Source organism: Choristoneura fumiferana, chromosome 20, assembly GCF_025370935.1.
Source record: "Choristoneura fumiferana chromosome 20, NRCan_CFum_1, whole genome shotgun sequence".
Taxonomy (NCBI): Eukaryota; Metazoa; Arthropoda; class Insecta; order Lepidoptera; family Tortricidae; genus Choristoneura; species Choristoneura fumiferana.
Window position 1 is genome coordinate 5,324,153 of NC_133491.1, and position 22,608 is coordinate 5,346,760.

Below are 22,608 nucleotides of genomic sequence, written 5' to 3' on the forward strand. Positions count from 1 at the left end.
TACCCCCGGGAAGAGAAAGTTCCATTCTATTCTGAAACAGCGCACGGAATGCTACCTATACAGGGTGGCTCATTTAGATCGGTCAGTATGGTAAAGTCTGAAACTATAAGACATACGAAGATCTGTTCTTAGGAACCATGTCATCGATTTCAGTAACAAGAAAAACTGCATTCAAACATGAAAAATAACTTGTTCTAGGTTCTTCTAAGGACGGGAATCGAACCAGGAAGTTTTGTAAAATAAAACTTACTTACATTATTAAAGAATATGAAAACAATGCATTTTATTCATTCTAGATATCGTGTTTCATAAAAACATTTATGGCTTATAAAAAAACTTAAAATAGTTTTCTATTTGGATATCGATAGAGTGTGGGTCATAAGCCATAAATGTTTCTGTGAAACACGATATCTGGAATGAATAAAATGCATTGTTTTCATATTCTTTAATAATGTAGAAGCCGTGGTGGCCTAGTGGTTTGACCTATCGCCTCTCAAGCAGAGGGTCGTGGGTTCAAACCCCGGCTCGCACCTCTGAGTTTTTCGAAATTCATGTGCGGAATTACATTTGAAATTTACCACGAGCTTTGCGGTGAAGGAAAACATCGTGAGAAAACCTGCACAAACCTGCGAAGCAATTCAATGGTGTGTGTGAAGTTCCCAATCCGCACTGGGCCCGCGTGGGAACTATGGCCCAAGCCCTCTTGTTCTGAGAGGAGGCCTGTGCCCAGCAGTGGGACGTATATAGGCTGGGATGATGAATAATGTAAGCAAGTTTTATTTTTCAAAACTTCAGGCTTCGATTCCCGAGTTGAGTACAAGTTTTTTTTAAATATATAAATGCAGTTTTTCTTGTTATTAAAATCGATAACATGGTTCCTAATGAACAGATCTTCGTATGTCTTAGTCTTCAATTAAATGGGCCACCCTGTATACTTATAGCTAATATAGCTTTATAGACATTGAAAGGTGAACGTGAAGTGATTCCCTACTTGATTCCGTATTCAAACCCAACGTGAGGAAGACCATTGTTGGGATATGACGTCACAGGTGTTAAGACTATAGATGAAGCTTCATAGCTGTGAATGGCATTGACATTTTCGGTTTCCTACATAGATGATATTATCTTTGAGTAGAACATTGATTTTAGATTACATTAAATTAGAATGCCATTTTAAACGAGGTAAAGCATAAATAGGTAACCTAAATTTTTAATCAATCTATGTGTAACCGAAATCGGCCAAAAGATCAAGATGGTTCGAATATCTTAAATTAAATTGTGAAATTTTAATCACATTTTTATTTTTGTTGAATATAGTGTTTTAATTGTGTACTTTTCATTTCCATACAACTTATGAATACTAGGTATATGAATAGATTACAGTAAAATGTACATTGAAAGATATTTCAGCATAAAACCGTGAAAACATGTTTTTTTTAATTATATAAAAAAAAACCTTTCAAAATTAACAATTTTACATGTACATCATGAAGCTTATCACAATGAACGCTCAAACATTATCATACTTCAATTTACCGGACTGTAATTATTATCTCTCATTCATAATACTTTAAAAACTAGTAAATAAATATTAGTACTAGTAAATTCAGCAATAAAACGGAGACGTTTAACCCAGTTATATAAATGGATTTGGGTGTAGTTTAATCCAAATAGAGGCGGAATGGTTCGGATCGGCCAAGCATTAGTTCCTGTCGAACCTCGATCAGTGAAACTGGAGTTTTGTTAGCAATTCTCACCGATTACTCTGCGAAATAAAATAAACTTCGAATTTTGCACAATAAACAATAAAACTTCTTGCAAAAAAACGGGCACCTATGGTTTGTGTATTTTATGTGCATGAAAGCTTACTTTCTTAGCTTCAATGCCTAAAAATCTGAAAAAAATAGGTGCCCTATTTTTTTGCAAGGGGGTTTATATATTGAGAACTAGAAAAGTCTTTGGAAAAGTTTAGACCAAAAAAAAAATAAAGTGGCCTTTGTTGCGACTTTGCTAGCATGAATCATTAGCTCTAGTTGCTGATTTGATCTGGTATAAATTCACTATACTTTTCTTTTTAGTGTAAAAACGGAAACCCTATTACTAAGACTTCGCTGTCCGTCCGTTTGTCACCAGGCTGTATCTCATGAACCGTGATAGACAGTTGAAATTTTCACAGATTATGTATACCTGTGGCCGCTACAACAACAAATACTAAAAACAGAATAAAATAAATATTTAAGGGGGGCTCCCATACAATAAACGTACTTTTTTGCCATTTTTTGCTCGATATTAATAACGGCAACAGGTAGATGCTTGAAATGTTCATAAAATATAGTCGTATATTCACTTTAAAAATAAATAATTAAATTAAATAAATTGTTGTATAGATAATGGTACGGAACCCTTCGTGCGCGAGTCCGACTCGCACTTGGCTGGTTTTTTATAATATGATTATCATGCTGTTACACTAGTCTCTTATAAATTAAATTACCTTTATTTTATCTGAAAGATTATTTTATCCAAATAAACAGATGTTTTCACAAAATTCTGTCACATCTTCGGCAGAGCCAGATTCAAGGGACTGTATGCAAGGCTACAGGTCCGGAACCTCCACTTGGGAGGGGAATCCCCAAAATAGAGGCATTTTTTTTCAAAAAGTATTTTCTCGTCTTAGAGGCCTCCGCTCCCTTTGTTTCCGTTGCTCCAAGGCCTCCAGATCTCTAAACCCGGCCCTGGAGAGTGGTATCGCTAACCCTAACAGTGCACTTTGGTTTCAGCACCAGAGATCATAATGTCCAAAGAAGCCTTCCTGGAGACGGGAGAGACGCTCTCCCTCAAATGCGCGGTGCTGCATCTCCACTCCCAGGACGTGCCAGCGATGCACTGGTTCCGGGGGAACAGTACCGCGCCTCTAGATGAAATACGAGGAGGGGTTCTCATCGATACTGACCATTTGACTCTCACCAGTCACTTACAGGTAAAAAATCGGTAACTACGTATACAGGCCTCGGCTAAGGCCGCTTGTAGACGTCCGTTGTTTTCTTCTCCTGACAACGGAGCTTTTTTGCGGTGTTGTATGGCTTCGTCGCCGGACTAGTGTCCGGTGTATCTACACACATTCATTGTGAGCCATACAAAACCACAATTCCTACAAAAAGACGGTCCGTTGTCCGGTGGAAACAACGGATGTCTACAAGCGCGGCCTGACGCGCGGGTGCACGGCGCGGGCGCCCACGTGGCATGTATTCAATAGGGCAGAGACCCGTCCTACGCAGCGCTGCTCTGGATGACACGAAACTTAGCGGAGGCCCTCCGACTTAAAATTTGTAGATGTTTCAAAATGTACTAATCTATAAAAAAAGCAGTGTTGCTGACACATTGTTCTCTGCCTTTTCCCAACTCGTGATTCCGAACTGGTTTCATTTCCCAACTCACGATTTTCTATGAAAACATGGTTTTTTTCGGAACTTTCATAACAGAAACCTTACCTTACCTACATACTGTTAGGTATATAAAAGCATAAGAAAATACACTGCGAAATATTTTTGGTTTCGGAGAAAATTGAGAGTTGGGAAATAAAACAGTTGGCAAACGATAATTCTGTGAAAAGGCAGAACCCGGTAGAAGCAGTGACGTGACCTATATGAACCTACCTGCCAGGCGAGATATAAGTCAAGCCGAGACGAGTGTAACTTTGAGTTGTGAGTCGTGTATTTTCGGTCGCGTAATTTCTTCTGCATTCGGTTTTATACAAAAATCCAATTTGTGCCACCCGGCGACTCAAAATGAGTTGCACACAAATAAGACTTTTTTATGAAACACAAATTATGCCACTGAAACTACGCGACTCACAAATAAAAAAATGACAGTCGTCTGGATGCACCCTAAGTAATAATAAGACCGAGTACAGCACGCATTAATTTTTCGGAATTCCCACGGGAGTTTTTGCAAAATGCCGGAATTTCATGTAACTGCTACACCTAATTGTTTGCGCGTGTGAAGCCATACGTAAAAGATAGTTAGTGTATTGTACACAAATAAAATTTAGTAACATAATATAAAATTGACGTCGATCGAACTGTTAGCTCTGTTAAAAATAACCTAATTTCACGTAAATTTTATAGAATTAACTGTCAATTACTCCAATTTGGTCCATTGTCCACTAATTAAGTTGATAGCGCTGAAATTAATTTACAATTTTTATCCACTTATAACGTTATTTCGTACACAATTATAATTAAATGGCAGGTCATGATTAAAAAAACTGTTTTTTTTTTCAAATTACCTAATAATTGAAATGAACCGAATCCGAAGCACCTGGAGGTCTATGCGAGAGGCATATGTCCAACAATTATGATGAAGATGATGACGAACAATTAAAATATTGTTAAGTTGTTAAATAGGTACAAAATTGAAATTACAATTTTAATTTTTGTTTTGTTTACTAGGAGATTAGGCCTCTGCAATAATATCTTGTACTAAGCCTAGTTTTGTCGACTTTTAATTTACTTAAGTACTCACATTAGTTTTTAAAAACTTTTAGTTCCTATAAATGTTTATGAACCTCGAGGTCTTTATATTGTTTTTGGTTTACCTACGAGTATATACTCAATAACGTACGTTCTTAAAATAAATAAATAATTATGTCGTGTCGTTATTATGTTGTGTTGTGTATGTATTCTGTGCATCCATGTCTCAGTTTGTATTTTCGAAATAATTATGTGACATTTAAGACCCTGTTGCAATAATAACTACGCATACCTAGGTGAAAATCGCGAAATTTGAAAACAATATAATCTGACATCATTTTAAAATTATTTTTTGTTTTATATGTAAATCTGCGTTTTCATGCGTTAAATTTAACAAAGGTTTCTCTAAAAATTACGTTTAAATATAATGACCAAATCCTCCAAAATAACGCATATTTAAATAATATTACGTGGTATAATGCGCTTTTAATAATTATGTTATAATAATTAATCTAATTTATTTAAAATAAATTATCTCAGGTAAGATTTGATGATTTCCTTCTAGTAAAGCGCGCGGTAAATTTGAAATGTAAATTCGATAAAAAATCAAAAGATGCGAGATCGGATTTCAGCGGATCGGATCCTCAGCTTAAGAGACCACGGGCCACCAGCTAAACCACCACAGCTTCCACGACAAAAATAGGTATCACAGACTAGTTACGCAAAGTTTAATTTTAAAACATAATTACTGAAAGTATAACGCCATTTCTGCATTTCAACCAGAGATGTGCGAGGATGTGTTGCGAGGAATGTATTTTTCCACCAGAGCAGTGATGTGCAAGGTTGGTATATGTAATAGGTAAATGAAGCGTTTCTATTGGGTATACCTTCACTTGCCCGAATTTCATGTGCTATAATATACAACCACCATAATATTCTTTCTTATAAATTCATTTGCACTACTCATTGTTTACCATATTAATCAAATGACAGAATCTTTGTTTCCCATAATATTATTTCAATAATTTCATTTTTGATAATCATTGTAAGCCATAAGTATCACATGCCATAATGTCATTTGCCATCCATGTAAATGGTGAGTATCGATACTATATACTGATAAATCCCATACGTCAAACAAGCCTTTGAATTAGGGAAATTTTACCCACATAGGTTAGGATAGAATTGCGACATTTGATTTGTGCGAGCGAGCGAAGCGAGCGAGCAAGACGGTTCGGAGCAGAAGAGACTCGGATAGGTTAGGTTTAGAAGGCTAAGGCGGGAGCGAAGCGGAGCGTAGCGAATCGTTAGGTATTTTTTTATAGCAGCCCGGATAATAAAGATAATAGATAGATTAGTAACAGAAAAAGGCAATTTTAATCAATCATAATCAAAATAAACACTATTTAATATGGTGTTTGAATATTCTATCAAATAATATTATTGCACTTAATAATATTTAAAGCAATACGTATTGCATTCGTATCATTATGGCATCTTATTTTCGGGAAAATAAGAATAGATCAAATAAAATTTCTAGTAAACGAAACATTCGGGCAAATGAAGTTTCGGGTATATGAACTTCGGGAAAATGAAATTATAGCATATTACTTTCGGGCAAACACTAGATAACCTTTCTATTGGTTTATGAAAAACACATTCCTCGCAACACATCCTCGCGCATCACTGGTGGAAACACAGCCTATGAAGGAGCAAGATGGATTGGAAGTGACAAGTAAAATTATCACTTGTTTATTATTATAGCGCTAGCACTAAACGCTAATGCTAGGCAACTGTAAAGGAGAGTGCTGTAATAAACTTGCTAGTAACTTTCTTAGACATAAAATATGAGAACAGCAAGGAAGTTGTATATTTTTAACAGTAGCCCAGTGGCTTGGCACATGGGTTCTCAAACAGAGGGTCGTGCATTCCAGCCCGGGTTTACACCTCTGAGTTTCTTGGGTATTTATGTACCTACAATTGAAATTTACAATGATCTTTGCGGTAAAGGAAAACATCTTGAGGCAGCCTGCGCAAACTTGCAAAGAAATTTAATGGTGGGTGTAAAGTTTTCGATCCGGAAGCTCGCGTGGGAACTTCGACTGAAGGCCTTTCATTCTGAGAAGAAGCATGTGCTTGGCAGTGGGACGTATTAAGCCGAGATGATGATATTTTTTAAGACATGCAAATCATGATTACAGTTGAATATTTCAACGCAGTTGCATGCATCATGATCACTGGTAGACTTAAGAATTTGAGATCCGTTATCCTCTCGTCTGCGGAATCTGCGTCGCGTTTGCAGGTGGTAGGACCTTGTACAAGGTCCGCCCGGATTGCTACCACCATCTTGCTTGCTAATCCTGCTGTGAAGCAGCAGTGCTTACACTGGTTGGGTTTCGGCGTGGAGAATAAGACAGCCGGTGAAATTACTGGCACTTGAGGTATCCCATTTTAGGCCTCTAGATTGGCAACGCATCTGCAATACCCCTGGTGTTGCAGATGCTTATTATGGGCGGTGGTGATCTCTTACCATCAGGAGACCCACTTGCTCGTTTGCCATCCAGTCGAATAATAAAAAAAACTGCATTCTTGTCTCTTACAAATACTAAAAAAAGCAAAAAATAGCCTTAAATTTGGTACTCATCTTTATCAAACACAGACGAAGAATGATTCCATCAGTTTAAAATTTGAAACGAAAGGACACTAAAAAAGCAGGGGAATTTAGTCACTATTAGATAATAATAATATCATGGGATTCATGAGACACTTAGACTTAGACTTAGATATCTATAGTACGTCAACTGGTGTCAATCTATATAAGGATAAACATACTTATATAGATAAATACATACTTAAATACATATTAAACATCCAAGACCCTAGCGCTTTAGAACTTTTTAAAGAAATTTCGAAAAGATTAGTAGACTTCACAGGTGACCGAAGAGCTGGCAGCTTCCTCGGACAAAGAATTAGCCCAGCTATTCAAAGAGAAAACGCCGGGACCTTGCCTAAGGGTTACCCTTTATGTAATTTGTTTTAGTTTTAGGTTCTATTTTTATTTTATGTAAGTTTTTTATTTTATGTAGGTATAAGTTTGTTAAGTATAGGACTGTTTTTATTACCTTTTGAAAAAATACATTATAAACACATCTCAGTTAGTTATAAGAAATTCACAAAAGGATCGTCAAATTTATACAAAAACTAAATCATGTTACGATAAAGAACCCGAAAACAAACATTCGAATCATAATAAAATATCTCTTTAATATTTACTATATCATTAGCGCTTTTTCCATAATCTTGCCTTGAATTCGAAAAGGTACTTGATCAAACTACTGTCATAATTAGATCATTGGGTTGAGGAAAAAGAAAACACGCTTGTTTCACTCCGCTCATTCAGAAAAGAAAAAATAAATCCTCATTTCTTCGCCGGTAAGTATCTACCCTATTATCATCAAACATCAAGGTGAGAATCACCATTAGATTATGGCACTCCAAGCCACTAACGAGCCACTTTGTGCCTTATGAGTATGAGGACAGGGAACTTTGTTCAGTGCTTTCAGTGCACAGTATATATTTCTTAAGCCAACACAATTATGTCTGCGCGCCTTTATAGTCAGTGTGATACTCCAAAGCGTATGATGATATACCGTGTTATAGCTGTAGGCTACCTTTTTGGGCGAGGTGCCTATTGTAGCGGTTTAATTAAGCACCTTCTATATATATTAAAACTAGCCGTTACCCGTCCACATAGAATTCGGCTATCGCTATCCCGCGGGAACTATCCAATTTTCCGGGATAAAAAATATCCTATGTCCTTCGGATACTCCCCGGGACTCACTATCTGTATACCGAATTTAATCTAAATGGGTTCAGCGGTTTAAACGCCATAAAGCAACAAACAGACAAACAGACTTACAAACTTTCGCATTTATAATATTAGTGGGATTCCTATCCCACTTGTATTATAAAAATAAAATAAATATCATGGGACACCTGACACCAATTGACCTATTATAGTCCCAAACTAAGCAAAAAGCTTGTACTATGGGTAAATACCAGGCAACGGATAAACATACTTATATAGATAAATACATACTTAAATACATATTAAACATCCAAGACCCGAGAACAAACATTCGTATTATTCATACAAATATCTGCCCAGGCCGGGAATCGAACCCCTCAAGCTTCGTAGTCAGGTTCTCTAACCACTTGGCCATTTGGTCGTTAAATACGCGTGGTTATAAATGCGAAAGTTCACGTACGTACGTTTGGCGACGTTCTTTTGGAGATTCCAATGTCGCGCAGTGGTCGTCTTCCGGCGAACGATACAATACAATACAAAGACTCTTCATATTGTACACCAGAAATAGTAAACCCATGTGGTGTCAGGTTAGAATTACACCTCTCCATTTCTTCCGTGGATGGCGTAAGAGGGAACTGAGGATATAGGTTAAGGTACACCGAAGGCGACAGGCTAGCAACCTGTCACTATTGTACCTTTTTTTGTCAATCTTTAAACCTAAAATTGCTAAATGTGGCTCCGAAGCGGTAACGTTTCGTGTGCTCTGCCTAACCCATTTGGGAATACAGGCGTGATGTTTGTGTGTGAGTGTGTGAAATAGTAAGCGATACAGAAAACAGATAAGTACACAGAGAGAAAAAGATTGTGATGAAGTTCTAAATTTTTTGCAAAATGTAAGAGTTTGCTGCGTGACTTTTCTTTTCCACAACAATAATAAAAGCTTTATTGTCATCGTTAAGAAGTGGAAGACGTCCACTGGTGAACAAAAGCCTCCTTTTGAAATGTCACAGTTCAAGTCAATTTGAGTCACAGTTCAAGTCAATTTGACATCTTTATCCACCGATTCTTCGCAACGCTTGCGATGTTGTCAGTCCATCTGATGGAAAGTCTGCCAATGTCTCGTCTTCCGGCTCGTAGTCATCGCTCGAAAACACTTTTCCCCCAATGGTTATTTATTATTCGTAGTGTGGCCCGTTGATGCCACCTCAACCTAAATGTTCTTTGAGTTATGTCGCCGACTTTGGTTCTTCGAGGAATATAGAGAAATTTGATAACTCGCTTGTATTCGCCCCACCCACGAAAACCCAGTTGTTTTTACCTCCGTTCGGTAAATTACGGTAATATATTTGCCTCACCTAAAGTGGCCACTTAAATATGCCCTACTTATATATAATGTGTATGAAACTTTCCAGCACCCCTAAATAATATTATACTCACATTATTATCATAATAATTACATCATTAGAGTATAAATAGTAACATTTATACTACTTATTTCTAATGTACTTAGTAGTTTTAAATGTATCATTAAAAAAAAACACCACTCTGGAAAAAAATAACGCCACTTAGAAAGGAAATAGTATAAATACTGAAGATAGGAAACTTTACTTTAAGAAAATAATTTCTTATTTAAAATAAAAATGAAACCTTCTATACTTGCCAAACCCGGGGATCGAACTGACTAAAAAACAAAATAATATCAGGCTCGGAATTAGGTATCAAATCTCTTCAAGAAACATGGTACCTAAATAAAATGAAAGGAAACAATAATGTAAACTTTCTTTGTAATTTATTTTAACTAAATGTGAAAAAAAAAAACATTTTTCTAAAACCTTTTAATGAGTATTGTTTCTTTTAAAAAAACAAAGGAATGTTTTCCTCGAGAAAAATTTCCTATCTACAGTATTGCGAGTGCTTTTCCCCCAGGGACCATTAAAAATTTCCGCCATAGAGTGATTTTATTTAAGTCACCACTGAATTGAATATTACATTTACTCATACTGAATTCGCAAAATGTCATGAATTTCGAATAACTCAATGTGCGAGTGCGGATTCGAACCTATGATCATCTGCTCGAGAAACAACAGTTGGAATTACACTAGACTACCAAGGTTACACCACACAAGACTACTAAGGTTGTACCACACTATACTACCAAGGTTACACCACACTAGACTGCCAAAGTTACACCACACTAGGCTACCATTAGGCTACCATATCATAGTTAAATCTAATATATTCAACACTTTTAACCTCCAGCTCAAAAAGCTGTCTGTCTGTGGCTTCATAGCTCTCAAACAGAAAGACCGATTTCAATGCGGTTTTTTTTCGTTACGAGTTTCCTTGCACTATTTGTTTGTTGTCACTATTTGTACCGTTGTCAAACTTAAAACCTAAAATTGCTAAAAATGGCTCCGAAGCGGTAACGTTTCGTGTGCTCTGTCTACCCCATTTGGGAATATAGGCGTGATGTTTGTAAGTGAGTTTCCTTGCGGTGGTTCTATACATAGCTATATGTTTAATAAAAATCAGTTCCGGCCTTTTTTGAGATATTGAACTTTGGAATGACAGTTCTTCAACTTTTTCTAAGTTAAGGTTAAGTTAAATTTAGTAAGGTTATAGGTAAACGAGGTATAGTAGGTATACCTGTATTTTTTATTTCATGTAATTTAAACTTGCTATCAGAGTGTTTCGAAGGCGTACTATCTATCTAACTTGATGTTCTCTCTCTCTACCTTGGGTCGGTTCCTCATGTCTGAGGATCGTTATCAGCACCAGGGTTCCATCTGGAGCGGATAATGTGCCTTCACCTGTTCCTGTCGAGCGCGTCTCTTACAACCGTGTAGAATTCGGACGACGTCTCTTTCACTTGACCGGTCCATCTTGTTGGTGAACGACCGCGTGATCCTCTTCCTTCAGTGTTGCCAACTACAACCAGTTTATCTAGACCAATTTCTACGCACTGTGTGTGCCAAGAAAGAATGCGTTGCTGACATATGGTGGATAAACGAGCTTGCTGTTATCCCTGGATAACGTTTTCGAATTTTGCCCGAGCAACACTCCGTCACAAAATAGATAAGTATAGAATTCAATCTACATACAAAGTGCGCTCGAGCAACGCACACATGGACACTGCTCACGGACTCGAAATCTCGGACCGGTTGGGACCAGTGCCAGCGCGAGTGCCATCCGCTTGAGACACGCGTCTGTGAACTTTTTTGTACAATAATGGAGAATGTGACTTTATTACACTTTAAAATATACCTAATAATCGTGCATTTCGCCAATGTCGAAATCGTCGCAAGATATTTTCTGTGACAAATTTTTAATGTACAATAAGTTTTACAATACAATACAACACATTAACATTAAAATATTTTAGTTATTATTAATTTATATTTCCATTCTAAGCAAAGGTAAAGGTCGCGGGTGAGCAAGGAAGTTCTTTTAGTTCATTGATATGGACCTCCGCAAAGTAACGCCTGTTTCAATAAATTATTTCCATTCTTCTCGTTTCATTCTCAACAATAAATCCAACAACTAGATACGAGTGCCACGATAGTTTTTTGTGCATAAGCCATAGTTGACAACCCTAGAGCGCCCGCCGAACGTAGGTATGAAAAGTGAAGTACATACATGAGATTGACTTCCAGTAGGTACCTTTCTGTTTCGTGACTCCGTCGTCCAGGTAGCTAACTTAATTAAGCAAAGGAATAGAAGATTTCGACTTAAATAATCTGTTTAATGTTTAACTTGAACACGATCCGTAGTATCAATAAACTAGTTTAAATTGCTTTTCGCTCCTCAGACCGACTGCTTAGCATCTGGCAAAATCAGTCTGCCAAGACTTGTTTTGTCTTGATCTAAAGCTTTGAGACGGTACTTTTAAATTAATGACATTGGCCTTTCGTATCTACCTTAAATGCATATTAGCCTTTTACTTAGGCTTCGTTGTTTGAGACAGGATTATGTCTTGTCTTGCTATTGTTGTACGTAAGTAGAAGATTATAAAAAGAAGGTGTTAATTAAATAATTGAAAACGTCAGAAATTCCATTTGCCTCTTTTATTTTAGGTTAGTTTAATGTCTGTATGTACAAGTAATTTTAACTATTTCAAAAAATATTACTAGGTATATTGAATCAGGTGTGACTTAGCGGAGGTCCATATCAATGAACTAAAAGAATTTCTTTGCTCACCCGCGACCTTATGATAGCTTAAAATATTGAGCTGCTCATTAATAAATGAGCAGGTACATTTTGTATCATCTCCCTTGCTACGGCTTGGATATAATTTCAGCAATAGCAGTTAATATAACACGCCTTGATAGTACATTCAAGGAGTTTAATTCATGGGCCACCATGGAACCTTTTCAAAGGAAAAGTCATTACGACTTTCCTTGTTAATTAATGCGATGTCACTATGACGTTTACTGAATTTAACTCCTTGACCGTACATAAATAAAAATTAAAGGTAGTCCCGTGCCTTGTATCCATAGTACAAGCCTTGCTTTCTTTGGGACTAGGTCAATTAGTGTAAAGTGTCCCATGATATATATTTATTTTTATTTTAGTTTTATATGACGTTTAAATTTTATTAATATTTTGTTGGTAGTTAAGTTTTGTTTTAGATAAAATATACGTGGGTACTTAGTTTCAAACGGTTGTTGTGGTTTGTTAGTCTAACATCTGGTAGCATGGTGTACAGTTGTGTTGCTCTGAAGATGAGCTCTGGTAATGTGTAGTTTGGTGGTGGTGATAGATGAGTTTGTGTGATTTGTGTGTGTATACACTGTTGTAGAGGTGGAGAAACTCAATGAACACGCATCTTTAAACAACACACACACACACACACACACACACACACACACACACACACACACACACACACATGAACAGGTTTATTTACGAATATTAATATAATTTTATCTACACCCATTATAGTAAATCCTCCATTATGCATACAAAAACCATAAACATGACCAGCATTACGACATTGATAATCCTGCCGTGAAGCAGCAGTGCTTGCACTGTTGTGTTTCGGCGTGGAGAGTAAGACAGCCGGTGAAATAAAAAAAAAAAAATTGGATTCTATTATGAACACGGGAGTATAGTAATGGTCATTACGATACAGAAATCTATATCATAATGAGATTTCATACATCATTACAGTACCGGTGTGGTCAGGGGCGCACGAGCAGCAGCAGGTCATCGCGCGCGCAGCGGGCGCAGCTCGTGGGGCAGACATACCTAGTTCTCGTTAATGCAGGCCACTCTCAATGGTTCCTAAACGCATGATAGAGGATTTAATATAATATGGATGTAGATAAAATATTGTATACGTAATTAGGCCTTAAAACACTCATGTCACCCTGTTACGATTAAATACAGGTATCCTACGATACAGTTGCATAAATAACTATTAGCCTCTCTATCTTATTTTACTTAACGCAAATGTAAATCCGTACGTAATTAGGCCTTAAAACACTCATGTCACCCTATTACGATTAAATACAGGTATCCTATTACGATACAGTTGCATAAATACTTAACTATTATATTAGCCTCTCTATCTTATTTTACTTAACGCAAATGTAAATCCGCACTCGCAACTACCGAGATACAGGCTTCGCGTAGTTCGGAGTCTGAAGGACAGTACCTATAACTATGTAAAATGTTATGTTTTGTGAAATAAAGCATTATTATTATTATTATTTTGCATAAACGTAGCTATCATAAGGTAAAGTAAGGCAAAGTAATTGTTTCAGTTTCATTAGTAAGAGTCAGGCCCTTAGTCTTAACGGAAAAATTAACTGAATTGATTGACTGTTGAATGTTACCTTAATGTTAACTGAAATCAAAAATAACACGTTATACCTTCCTAAAAATGCACACAGTTCATACTTTTAACATCTCACATCAACCTAAAACTTTCAACAAAATATGTACAGTCGAAACGAAACAAAAACCCCTCTCATCCTAACCCTTATTTCACAGGTAGCAAGACTCAAAGTAGAAGACGCCGGGAACTACACCTGCTTCCTACAATCCCCCCTCCAAATGAGAGCAGTTGCGAGAGTACATGTATTACAAGGTACGAAACATATTTCGTCTCCAAGACACAGAGACATATGGAGGAATTATGTTACCGAAATGGTAACGTATATTTCTGAAAGCTTAGGGGATACTTTTTATGGGGATTAATGCAATATCTTGGATATAAATCTTGGGTTCAAGTAGCTTTGCTTGTTATGACTATTTGGAATTTAAGTATAATACCTTTGTATAGAAAAAAATGGCAAAAAAGACATATTGAGGCAAACCATCTTATACAAGGTGTTTTAAATTTATTCGGAATATTTAAGAAGGTGATTGTGTTAGTTTGACTAAACAGACTTGGAAATATTTTCAGGAGTGTAATTGTGGTTATTAAATGTTTCAACTTACACTTCTTTAAAAGTATGACCATACAACATGTCTCCAACCTTTGGACAAAGATGAATAAAACGTGTTAATTAGGTTACCTATTTCTAACCTCAGAGCCTCAACTCAACCCAAACGTCATAGTACATACGGATAAGTGGATGCAACTGATTTACTATTTAATACTTCGGAACATAATTTTTTTATTCATTTAATTCAAAGAATTTACAATATTAGAACATACCTATGAAGAAATTCTACTCGGTATTTTGATCTTTGTCCAGAAAAGACACATTATGTTTTGAATCACAAAATCCGATGGAAAAACCTTTCCAATTACTTTAACTCAATTTTAAATGCTGAAAAATTCAAAAGAAATGACGATCCATTGTTTATCTCGATCGGGAATTCAATCTATCATATAATATGTAAAAAACATGTTGTGTTTTATGATGCAGGTCCAAAGGGATAGGGACAATAATCATTTATATTTAAGTAACGTATACTTCCAGTTCAAATACAAATCGCGAAAAACTTACTTTGGTACACATTTCTATACATATTTTCTACTGAAACATTTATTTGTTTCCTTCCATGAAGGTAACCGACTATCGAAGATGCCACTCCCAAATCTACATAACGCAGTTGTTACCGTAAAAAACAATTTCCGTAAACGCTACGTTATTAGGTCCCAAGTAGTTAAACGTAGAATTAAGCTCCGTTTAACATAGCTCCAGTTGCTGTACTAACCGTTAGATGCCGGTATTTTAGATACTTAAGACAGTCTAAGAGCGCTAAAGCCCTGTAAAAGCTTAAAGCTTTGTAAGTCCTGGGGTCGGGAGAGTGTCACAAGTTGACTTTAAAGAGTTTTACAAACTGGATTTTTTGTAGAAGACAAGCAGCACAGTTTTTGAAATATTTTACTTACTTCAGCTTATAACATTCCAATGAAAAATACAGTCTCTCAGAATGAGAAGCTTAAGCCGTTGTTCCCACGTGGACCCAGTTCGTTTGGGAACTTCTCACACATTATTTAATTTCTTCACAAGTGTGTCCTGGTTTTCTCAAAATGTGTTTTTGCACTTTGACAATTGACTTGATGGCCAACTGGTTAGAGAACCTGACTACGAACTTGAGGTGCCGGATTCGATTCCCGGCCGGGGCAGATATTTGCATGAATAAAACGAATGTTTGTTCTTGGATCTTGGAAGTTTAATATGTATTTATCTATATAAGTATGTTTATCCGTTGCCTAGTATCCACAGTACAAGCTTTTCTTAGTTTAGGACTAGGTCAATATGATCATTATGATACTTTCAAAAATAACAATGTCGTCAAACTATAAAACACTCTCTATTCTCTTTATTTCATCCCTTATCTTGCGGTCTTTTTAGTTAAATAGCCATTAAAATAACCATATTTAAGCAGGTGTAATTCAATAACGAACGTATTCATTCAATCATAAAGAGCGATAAAACATTTAATGGTAATAAAATAAACCGCATTATTGCCTAATTCCGTTGTTACGAGGGAATTTTAGTGACTCGGAATAATTTTGCAGCACGCGCAGCCGCAAAATGTTCAAATTTGGGCATTCACTGTGTAATTTTATAGCTTGTGAATTAAGTCATACGTGTCCACTGTTCATTTCATAATGTGGCCTGGTTTTGAAATTGCGTAACGTGTTTTAGATAGCCAAATTATTAATTAATAACACAGAGAGGCTAATAAAACGTTACGACTGCAACTAACCAAATAACTTATAATAAAGTTTTAAAGGCTGAGTGGATCTAAGAGAATAAACCTAGGGCAAGGCATAATTCCGTACTCGGGCCAATCAACTATTTTACCGACACCTTGGGCGTCTCCTGCGTTACCAAAATTGTCTCTGGCGTTACCAAAAAATCGTACTTCCAACAAGATATTTCACGGTTTAATAGGTGGAACTTACGTAGGATGGCATGTATTCATGTACACCATCTATTAAATGACAGAAAAAACAAGTTTACTTACAAAAATCTGCAATTGTTTGAAAAAAGTCGCGGATAGATTAGTGTGGGTAAAAAAAGTTGATTGGCCCACCCTCTAATGTATCCTGTAATAAACAAGCCTAAAGGTCACTGCTCATTAGATCCACCCGGCATCCGATCAGCACCGCCTCGCCGCGAGCGGTTAGTATACTTGGAGGAAATAAATATTTATATAATGTATCCTAAATAAATTATGAAAATATATATCTACATTATTTGTTTTATGTAAGGAATAACAATTGTTGACCTAATAGCTTGGGGGTTAGATAACCTATGAAGCTTGAGGTCCTGGGTTGGATTGTTTGGATTGGAAGTGGATATTTTTTTCTTGTGTCTTGAACGCTGCACATTGTATTTATATATATACCGGGTGTGGCCTGTAACACGAGCAAAAAATTAAAACATAGATCGTCCTTGTCAATCTGAACAACGTTACTTCAGCGACTTTTAAAAATAATGGAGTCTGAACTTTTCTTTTTTCATACAAATTAAATACTGCTATCAATGTTCGCCGTCCTAGAACACAACTGACGTCGCCTGTCACGCTACAAACTGGAAGCTTTTTGTTTTACATTGCTTCTTCGAATAAACTTAAAAGTGTATAGTATAATTTAAAAAACTAATTATTTTAAAAGTCGCTGAACTAATGTTGATCATTTTGACGAGTATGATCTATGTTTTAATTATTTGCTCATGTTATAGGCCACACTAGGTATTTGCTCATATATATATATATATATATGTGTGTGTGTGTGTGTGTGTGTGTGTGTGTGTGTAGGTTTAATGACTAGTTATAGAAAGTTAGTCATAGTCAAGTTTGTGACAGATATTTACGTGAAACGGATATAAAAACAGCCTTTGCAGACAGAAACTTTGTAGAATTCGTTTATTTTATTTGGTCCTTGTATTTTTACTTCGAATATTATTGTTTCATCGACTATTTACTGGAATGAAACATGTATATTAGAAAAACAATTCAATGAATTTTATAATTTTGTATTTTTTTTTATTAAACAAACTTAACAAATTGTAGAAAATTAGGTTAGGTTAGGTTAGAACGGCGACTAACTATTGATATAAATATATAAAAATAAATTTTATTTGTGACAAAAATCATTGATTTAAATTTCTTCAAAGTAAGTGTTCTGCATATTGATTATTCTATGTAACGATTATATTATTATGTCTGCGAAGCGGAATTCTATTAAAATGTTGTCTGTAAAACAACGTACTTACAAGCTCATTTTGCAAGTTAAATTTGACCCACTTCTAGTAGTCGGATTGTCTTGAAATTTGGCACTTATCTGCCTTGGTAGTGACATTCTGGCAGTCCGGCCAGGATTGTCTCCGCAGGATGGAACTCTTCAACGGTTAGTGGCTTCGACTTGAAATTTGATATTGCGAATGTCGGTTGGGTGACGATGCAAGTACAGTCAACAAAAAGTACAGTCAGCAAAAAGCTTTTATTAAAAATGTTTTTTTACCAAAAACTTATTAACGTATATTTTAATTTACAGGTTCGAGTTTGGCCGAGCTACAAAGTGGCGTCAAGACTAAATCCAGCTATACTGGCTTGCTACTTACTACGATGTTGCTTGTACTCGTCTTGTGGTACGATGACAGGTGACCTACTTAGAGAATCTAGGTACGCTCGGTAATTCTTATATCGGTTATGTAATTGATTCTGATATACCCTCGAAAATTGTCAAAGTTGTTGCAATATCGTTTTTAATTACTTGAGGTAGCAATATTCCAGTGTTCTGAAGGATCACTAGATTTGACCGATTTTGAGTAAGTGCAATTAAGTTCCCGGGTGTTTTAAAATAGTATCAAAGGTATTTAGGCATTTCATTGATCCAACCCCTTGGTACAGTGGTAGTATCATTTACAGACAAATCCAGTTGAACGGTCAGACTCAGACTAGAAAGACAATTTGAATCGGCCGTTATTATCGGACTACATCGTCGGCCGGATTTATAAAAAAAATACTTGGAGTTGCGTAGAAAAGATTTTATGCCGCTTTGTAATTAATAAAATGTATTTCTTTTATTTAAACTTTCTTATAATAGCGATGGTCGTACTACCTAGTAATACTCACTATTTTAGTGTCTACTATGATTTAAATGATACAAACCAGTGACAGACGGACGGTCGTATAGCAGAGTTTTAATAGGTCCCGTTGGTACCAGATGAGTATGTAACCCTAAAATCCAGACATGTTTGCACAGTTCATTCATCACCTTTAATAAGAGTTTGTGTTAGTTTCAACTCAACATCAATCCATGAATTATAACGCCAATCGGATCATTTGGCCTCAATTTGGCCTCTTCATCGCTCGCGTTTTACTCATAATAGTAAGTACACAAAAGTATAAAGTGCATTTGTATTTTCTTTCCTTTTTGTTGCCACAATAATAGCTGCCAACGTAAATAGCCCTCTACAGCTGGCCATAGGTCGTAAAGGCACGATAAATCTAAGTGTCTTTGGTCTGTCACTTCCAGCTTCTATCAGTACCTTTTGAAAATCGACACTAGCAGAAAGGGCTCTTACATAATGGCAAATGGTTGTAATACCTAAATATGATTTTATTATTTTTAATCAAACACATTTTTTTTAATTTTCAATTATCAGAAAGGAAAAATGACACAAAAACAATATTGATTTAACAGAACATTTGACTTGGCAAATTGGTCTCGCCAAGAAATTTCCACATTTTCCGTTAGCTTACCAAATAAGGAAACTCGTCAAAATTAACATTTCCATGAAAATGTAAAGGCTTGTCTTTCAGATCATGTTTTTCTTGCTTTGAAAACGATGGAGTTAATTTTGAATATTTCATATTTTACTCTAGAAAACGCCACTAATCCTGCTTTGCCTGCAAGTGAATGTATTTCGATCTTTAAGTGAAGTTGAGATGCCGTCCGAGGGTACATAGATTAAACTTTAAGGACCATTAGTCACAGTACATAATGTACAGTCAATCATTCACCATGTTTTGTCGGTATGAGTTTTACCTATTAATGTTTATGGATGAATGTAGTGAGCAGCATAATCTACACTTATACTTATACTATATTAATTATAAAGAATTAAAGTTTGTGAATTTGTGAGGTTGTATGAGGTAATCTCTGGATCTACTGGACCGATTTACATGAAATTCATGAGATAGTTTTAATCCCGGTAAAGGACATAGCATAGTTTTTATCGTGGAAAATTGCATAGTTCCCGCGGGATAGCTATAAACGAATTCTACGCGGACGGAATCGCGGGCTACAGCTAGTAAATTATATTATTTTAAAGGAACAGCTTGTATTTTAGCCCCAGACGCAGCAGTAAGAAGAATAGAAAAAAATACAGTGCTGGATTTGAACCCTCCTGTAGTTAGATACAATTTTCGGCAGTCTCATCTTAGTCCTTGTGATCTAGTTGGTATACACCTCTAGTCCGAAAATTATCAGTATATTTAAAAAAAAAACCTTGGTATAGTTGAGCAAGCGTATTGCTTACAAAAGTTTTTATATTGATTTATTAACAAGCTTTTGGGTAGCATACCTATTTATATACAAACGTAAGCAATTGAGTAAAACTCGTAACGATTTAACTTCTAATTAATCCTTTTTGTTTTGAAATTGATGTATCTGTCTGTTACTTAGAGAGTTATAACATATCATATAAAATCTTATAAAATATCTTGTCTTCATATCACTTGATGCACTTTTGTAACTATCATTCGGTTTCCGTACAAAATGTTAAATACATATCCAAATGTAAAATAACTACTATGTCAGATGAATTATTTTACAACATAAATTTTCTAATTTGATAGCACATTAATATTTCTACCATAACCATGCCAAAATATAAATATAAGAAACTTGAATGTAGTAGAACAAATACTAAACATTAAAATGTATACTGAATCTATAGTCATATTGCACTTTGCTTATATATACTCGTAAAAGAGTAATAATAAATATTATTTTTAAATTAAGCCACTTTATTAAGATCGTTTTCATCTACTAAATATAAATGCTTTGAAGAAAATGCATTTAGAAGTGTTTAGGGATGAATACGTTATATGGATGGAATGTTTTTGAAATATGTTGTTGGTGAACCATAAAGTAATATAAAGTTAGCTATATTTTGTAAGATGAAAGCGATCCCTTTACTAATCGCACGTACCAAATTTACTGTCTATTTTTACTAAACACATTCATACGTTTTACAGTTTATAAAATAACATTATGTATATACATAGTACTGAAGTCCATATTATTGTTGCAACTGTTTAGGGTATTTTATGTAATACCTATTTCTTGATGTTAAAGTTGTCAGATGTCTATAAGTTGAATCTATCAGGTTATTATACTAATGTGTTTTTTTTTAGTCTTCAAGGTCTACATTATGATTAAAAATATGTATTATAAACAAAAATTACTATACAGATCGGTGCTTTGGTTGACTGTTGATTTAGCGTAATAATAAAAATAAAAATGATTAAATGTACAATATTGTAATAAGAATAAGATTTTTGTAATAAAGGTGTAAGCACTATGAATGGTATTTTATTTAACTTACCTAGTTGCTTGCAAACTTGCAAATGTAAAATACCTACAATCTAACCTTTAAAAGAGCAATTCTTGTATATACAGGGTGAAAAGAATCAATGGGCCCTGGAGGGCAACTACCTTAAATCCTTAGCTAGCTAATTGTACTGAAAGAAAACATTCCTTTTTTTTAAATGAAACATGCATGCAAAGATCTTCTAAACTTCCCTTGTCTTACCCGGAAATCGAATCAACTAAAAATTAAAAAAATAAACACTAGCTATTTTAATATACAAATCGATATTCATTAATGCACCTAGACTTCATTAACCGAGGATTTATTCATCATAAACCACCAATTTTCTGGTCTGAAAACTTCATATAATTCGGCAGCATAATAATAATATTGCTCGAAGGAACCACGGGGATTTTCATTACTTCAAAGTTCAATATCTCAAAAACGACCGATTTTGATAAAACATGTCTAAGAACCATCGATAACCTGCTTTTAATTAAAAAAAAACTGTATTCAAATCGGTCCACCCGTTTAAGAGCTACGATGCCACAAACAGACACACAGACACACATAGCGGTCAAACTTATAACACCCCTCTTTTTGCGTCGGGGGTTAAAAATGATCTAATTCCGTGACATGCCTTAGTGTTATTAGTCACATAGACTGAAGAGTTTTCCAGTGTATTATCATCATCATCATATCAACCGTAGGACGTCCACTATTGTACACATGCATGCGCTTATAGACCTCCAGTTGCTTCAGTCGGAAGCGCCCTGCATCCACCGTGAACCCACGGCTTTAACCAGCATCCGTCTATCTCGCTGGTAGACGTCCCACCTTGGCGATCCGCCATCTCTCAATCACCATTAGAGAATTTTTCGGCCCCAACGGCCATCAGTTCTGATCTCCATACTTACGGCCTGCCCATTGCCACTTCAACAAGCTAATTCGCTTGGCTGTGTCAATGTCCCTCGTTCTTCTACGTATCCTCATTTCTGACTTCTCATTTCTCTTCTGTATCGTAACCAACGAATCTCATGTTCACAAATTAACTAGACAAGACACATTGACCCAAAGCCAAACGAGTAGCAGTTTTCATTGCAATCGCTTTAATTAAGTCGAAGCAATTCGGCGAGGCATCTGAATTTCAAATAAGTCGTTTAATAAATCGCTTGTTTTCTGCCAGAACGAACAAAAGGGGAAGCGGTGAGCGAACTGACGATGGCTATAAATCTTTTCTGAATTGAAATGTAACAGCCATTCTGAAATTTAATTGTTCTCTTTAGTTAGCGGGAAGGGCTGAGTATGCGGATGGATT

The 22,608-nt window shown here is 35.8% G+C and overlaps 1 protein-coding gene across 1 annotated transcript in view; it reads left to right on the plus strand.

The window, feature by feature from the left end:
- Window positions 1-21,281, plus strand: part of LOC141438914 (uncharacterized) — a 75,616-nt gene extending 54,335 nt beyond the window's left edge. Inside the window, exons 7-9 of the mRNA XM_074102973.1 lie at window positions 2,778-2,977; window positions 14,272-14,368; window positions 18,245-21,281. Coding sequence (XP_073959074.1) covers window positions 2,778-2,977; window positions 14,272-14,368; window positions 18,245-18,354 — 407 coding nt within the window. The 3' untranslated portion in view covers window positions 18,355-21,281. The remainder of the gene's footprint in view (window positions 1-2,777; window positions 2,978-14,271; window positions 14,369-18,244) is intronic.
- The last annotated feature ends 1,327 nt before the right edge of the window (window positions 21,282-22,608 follow it).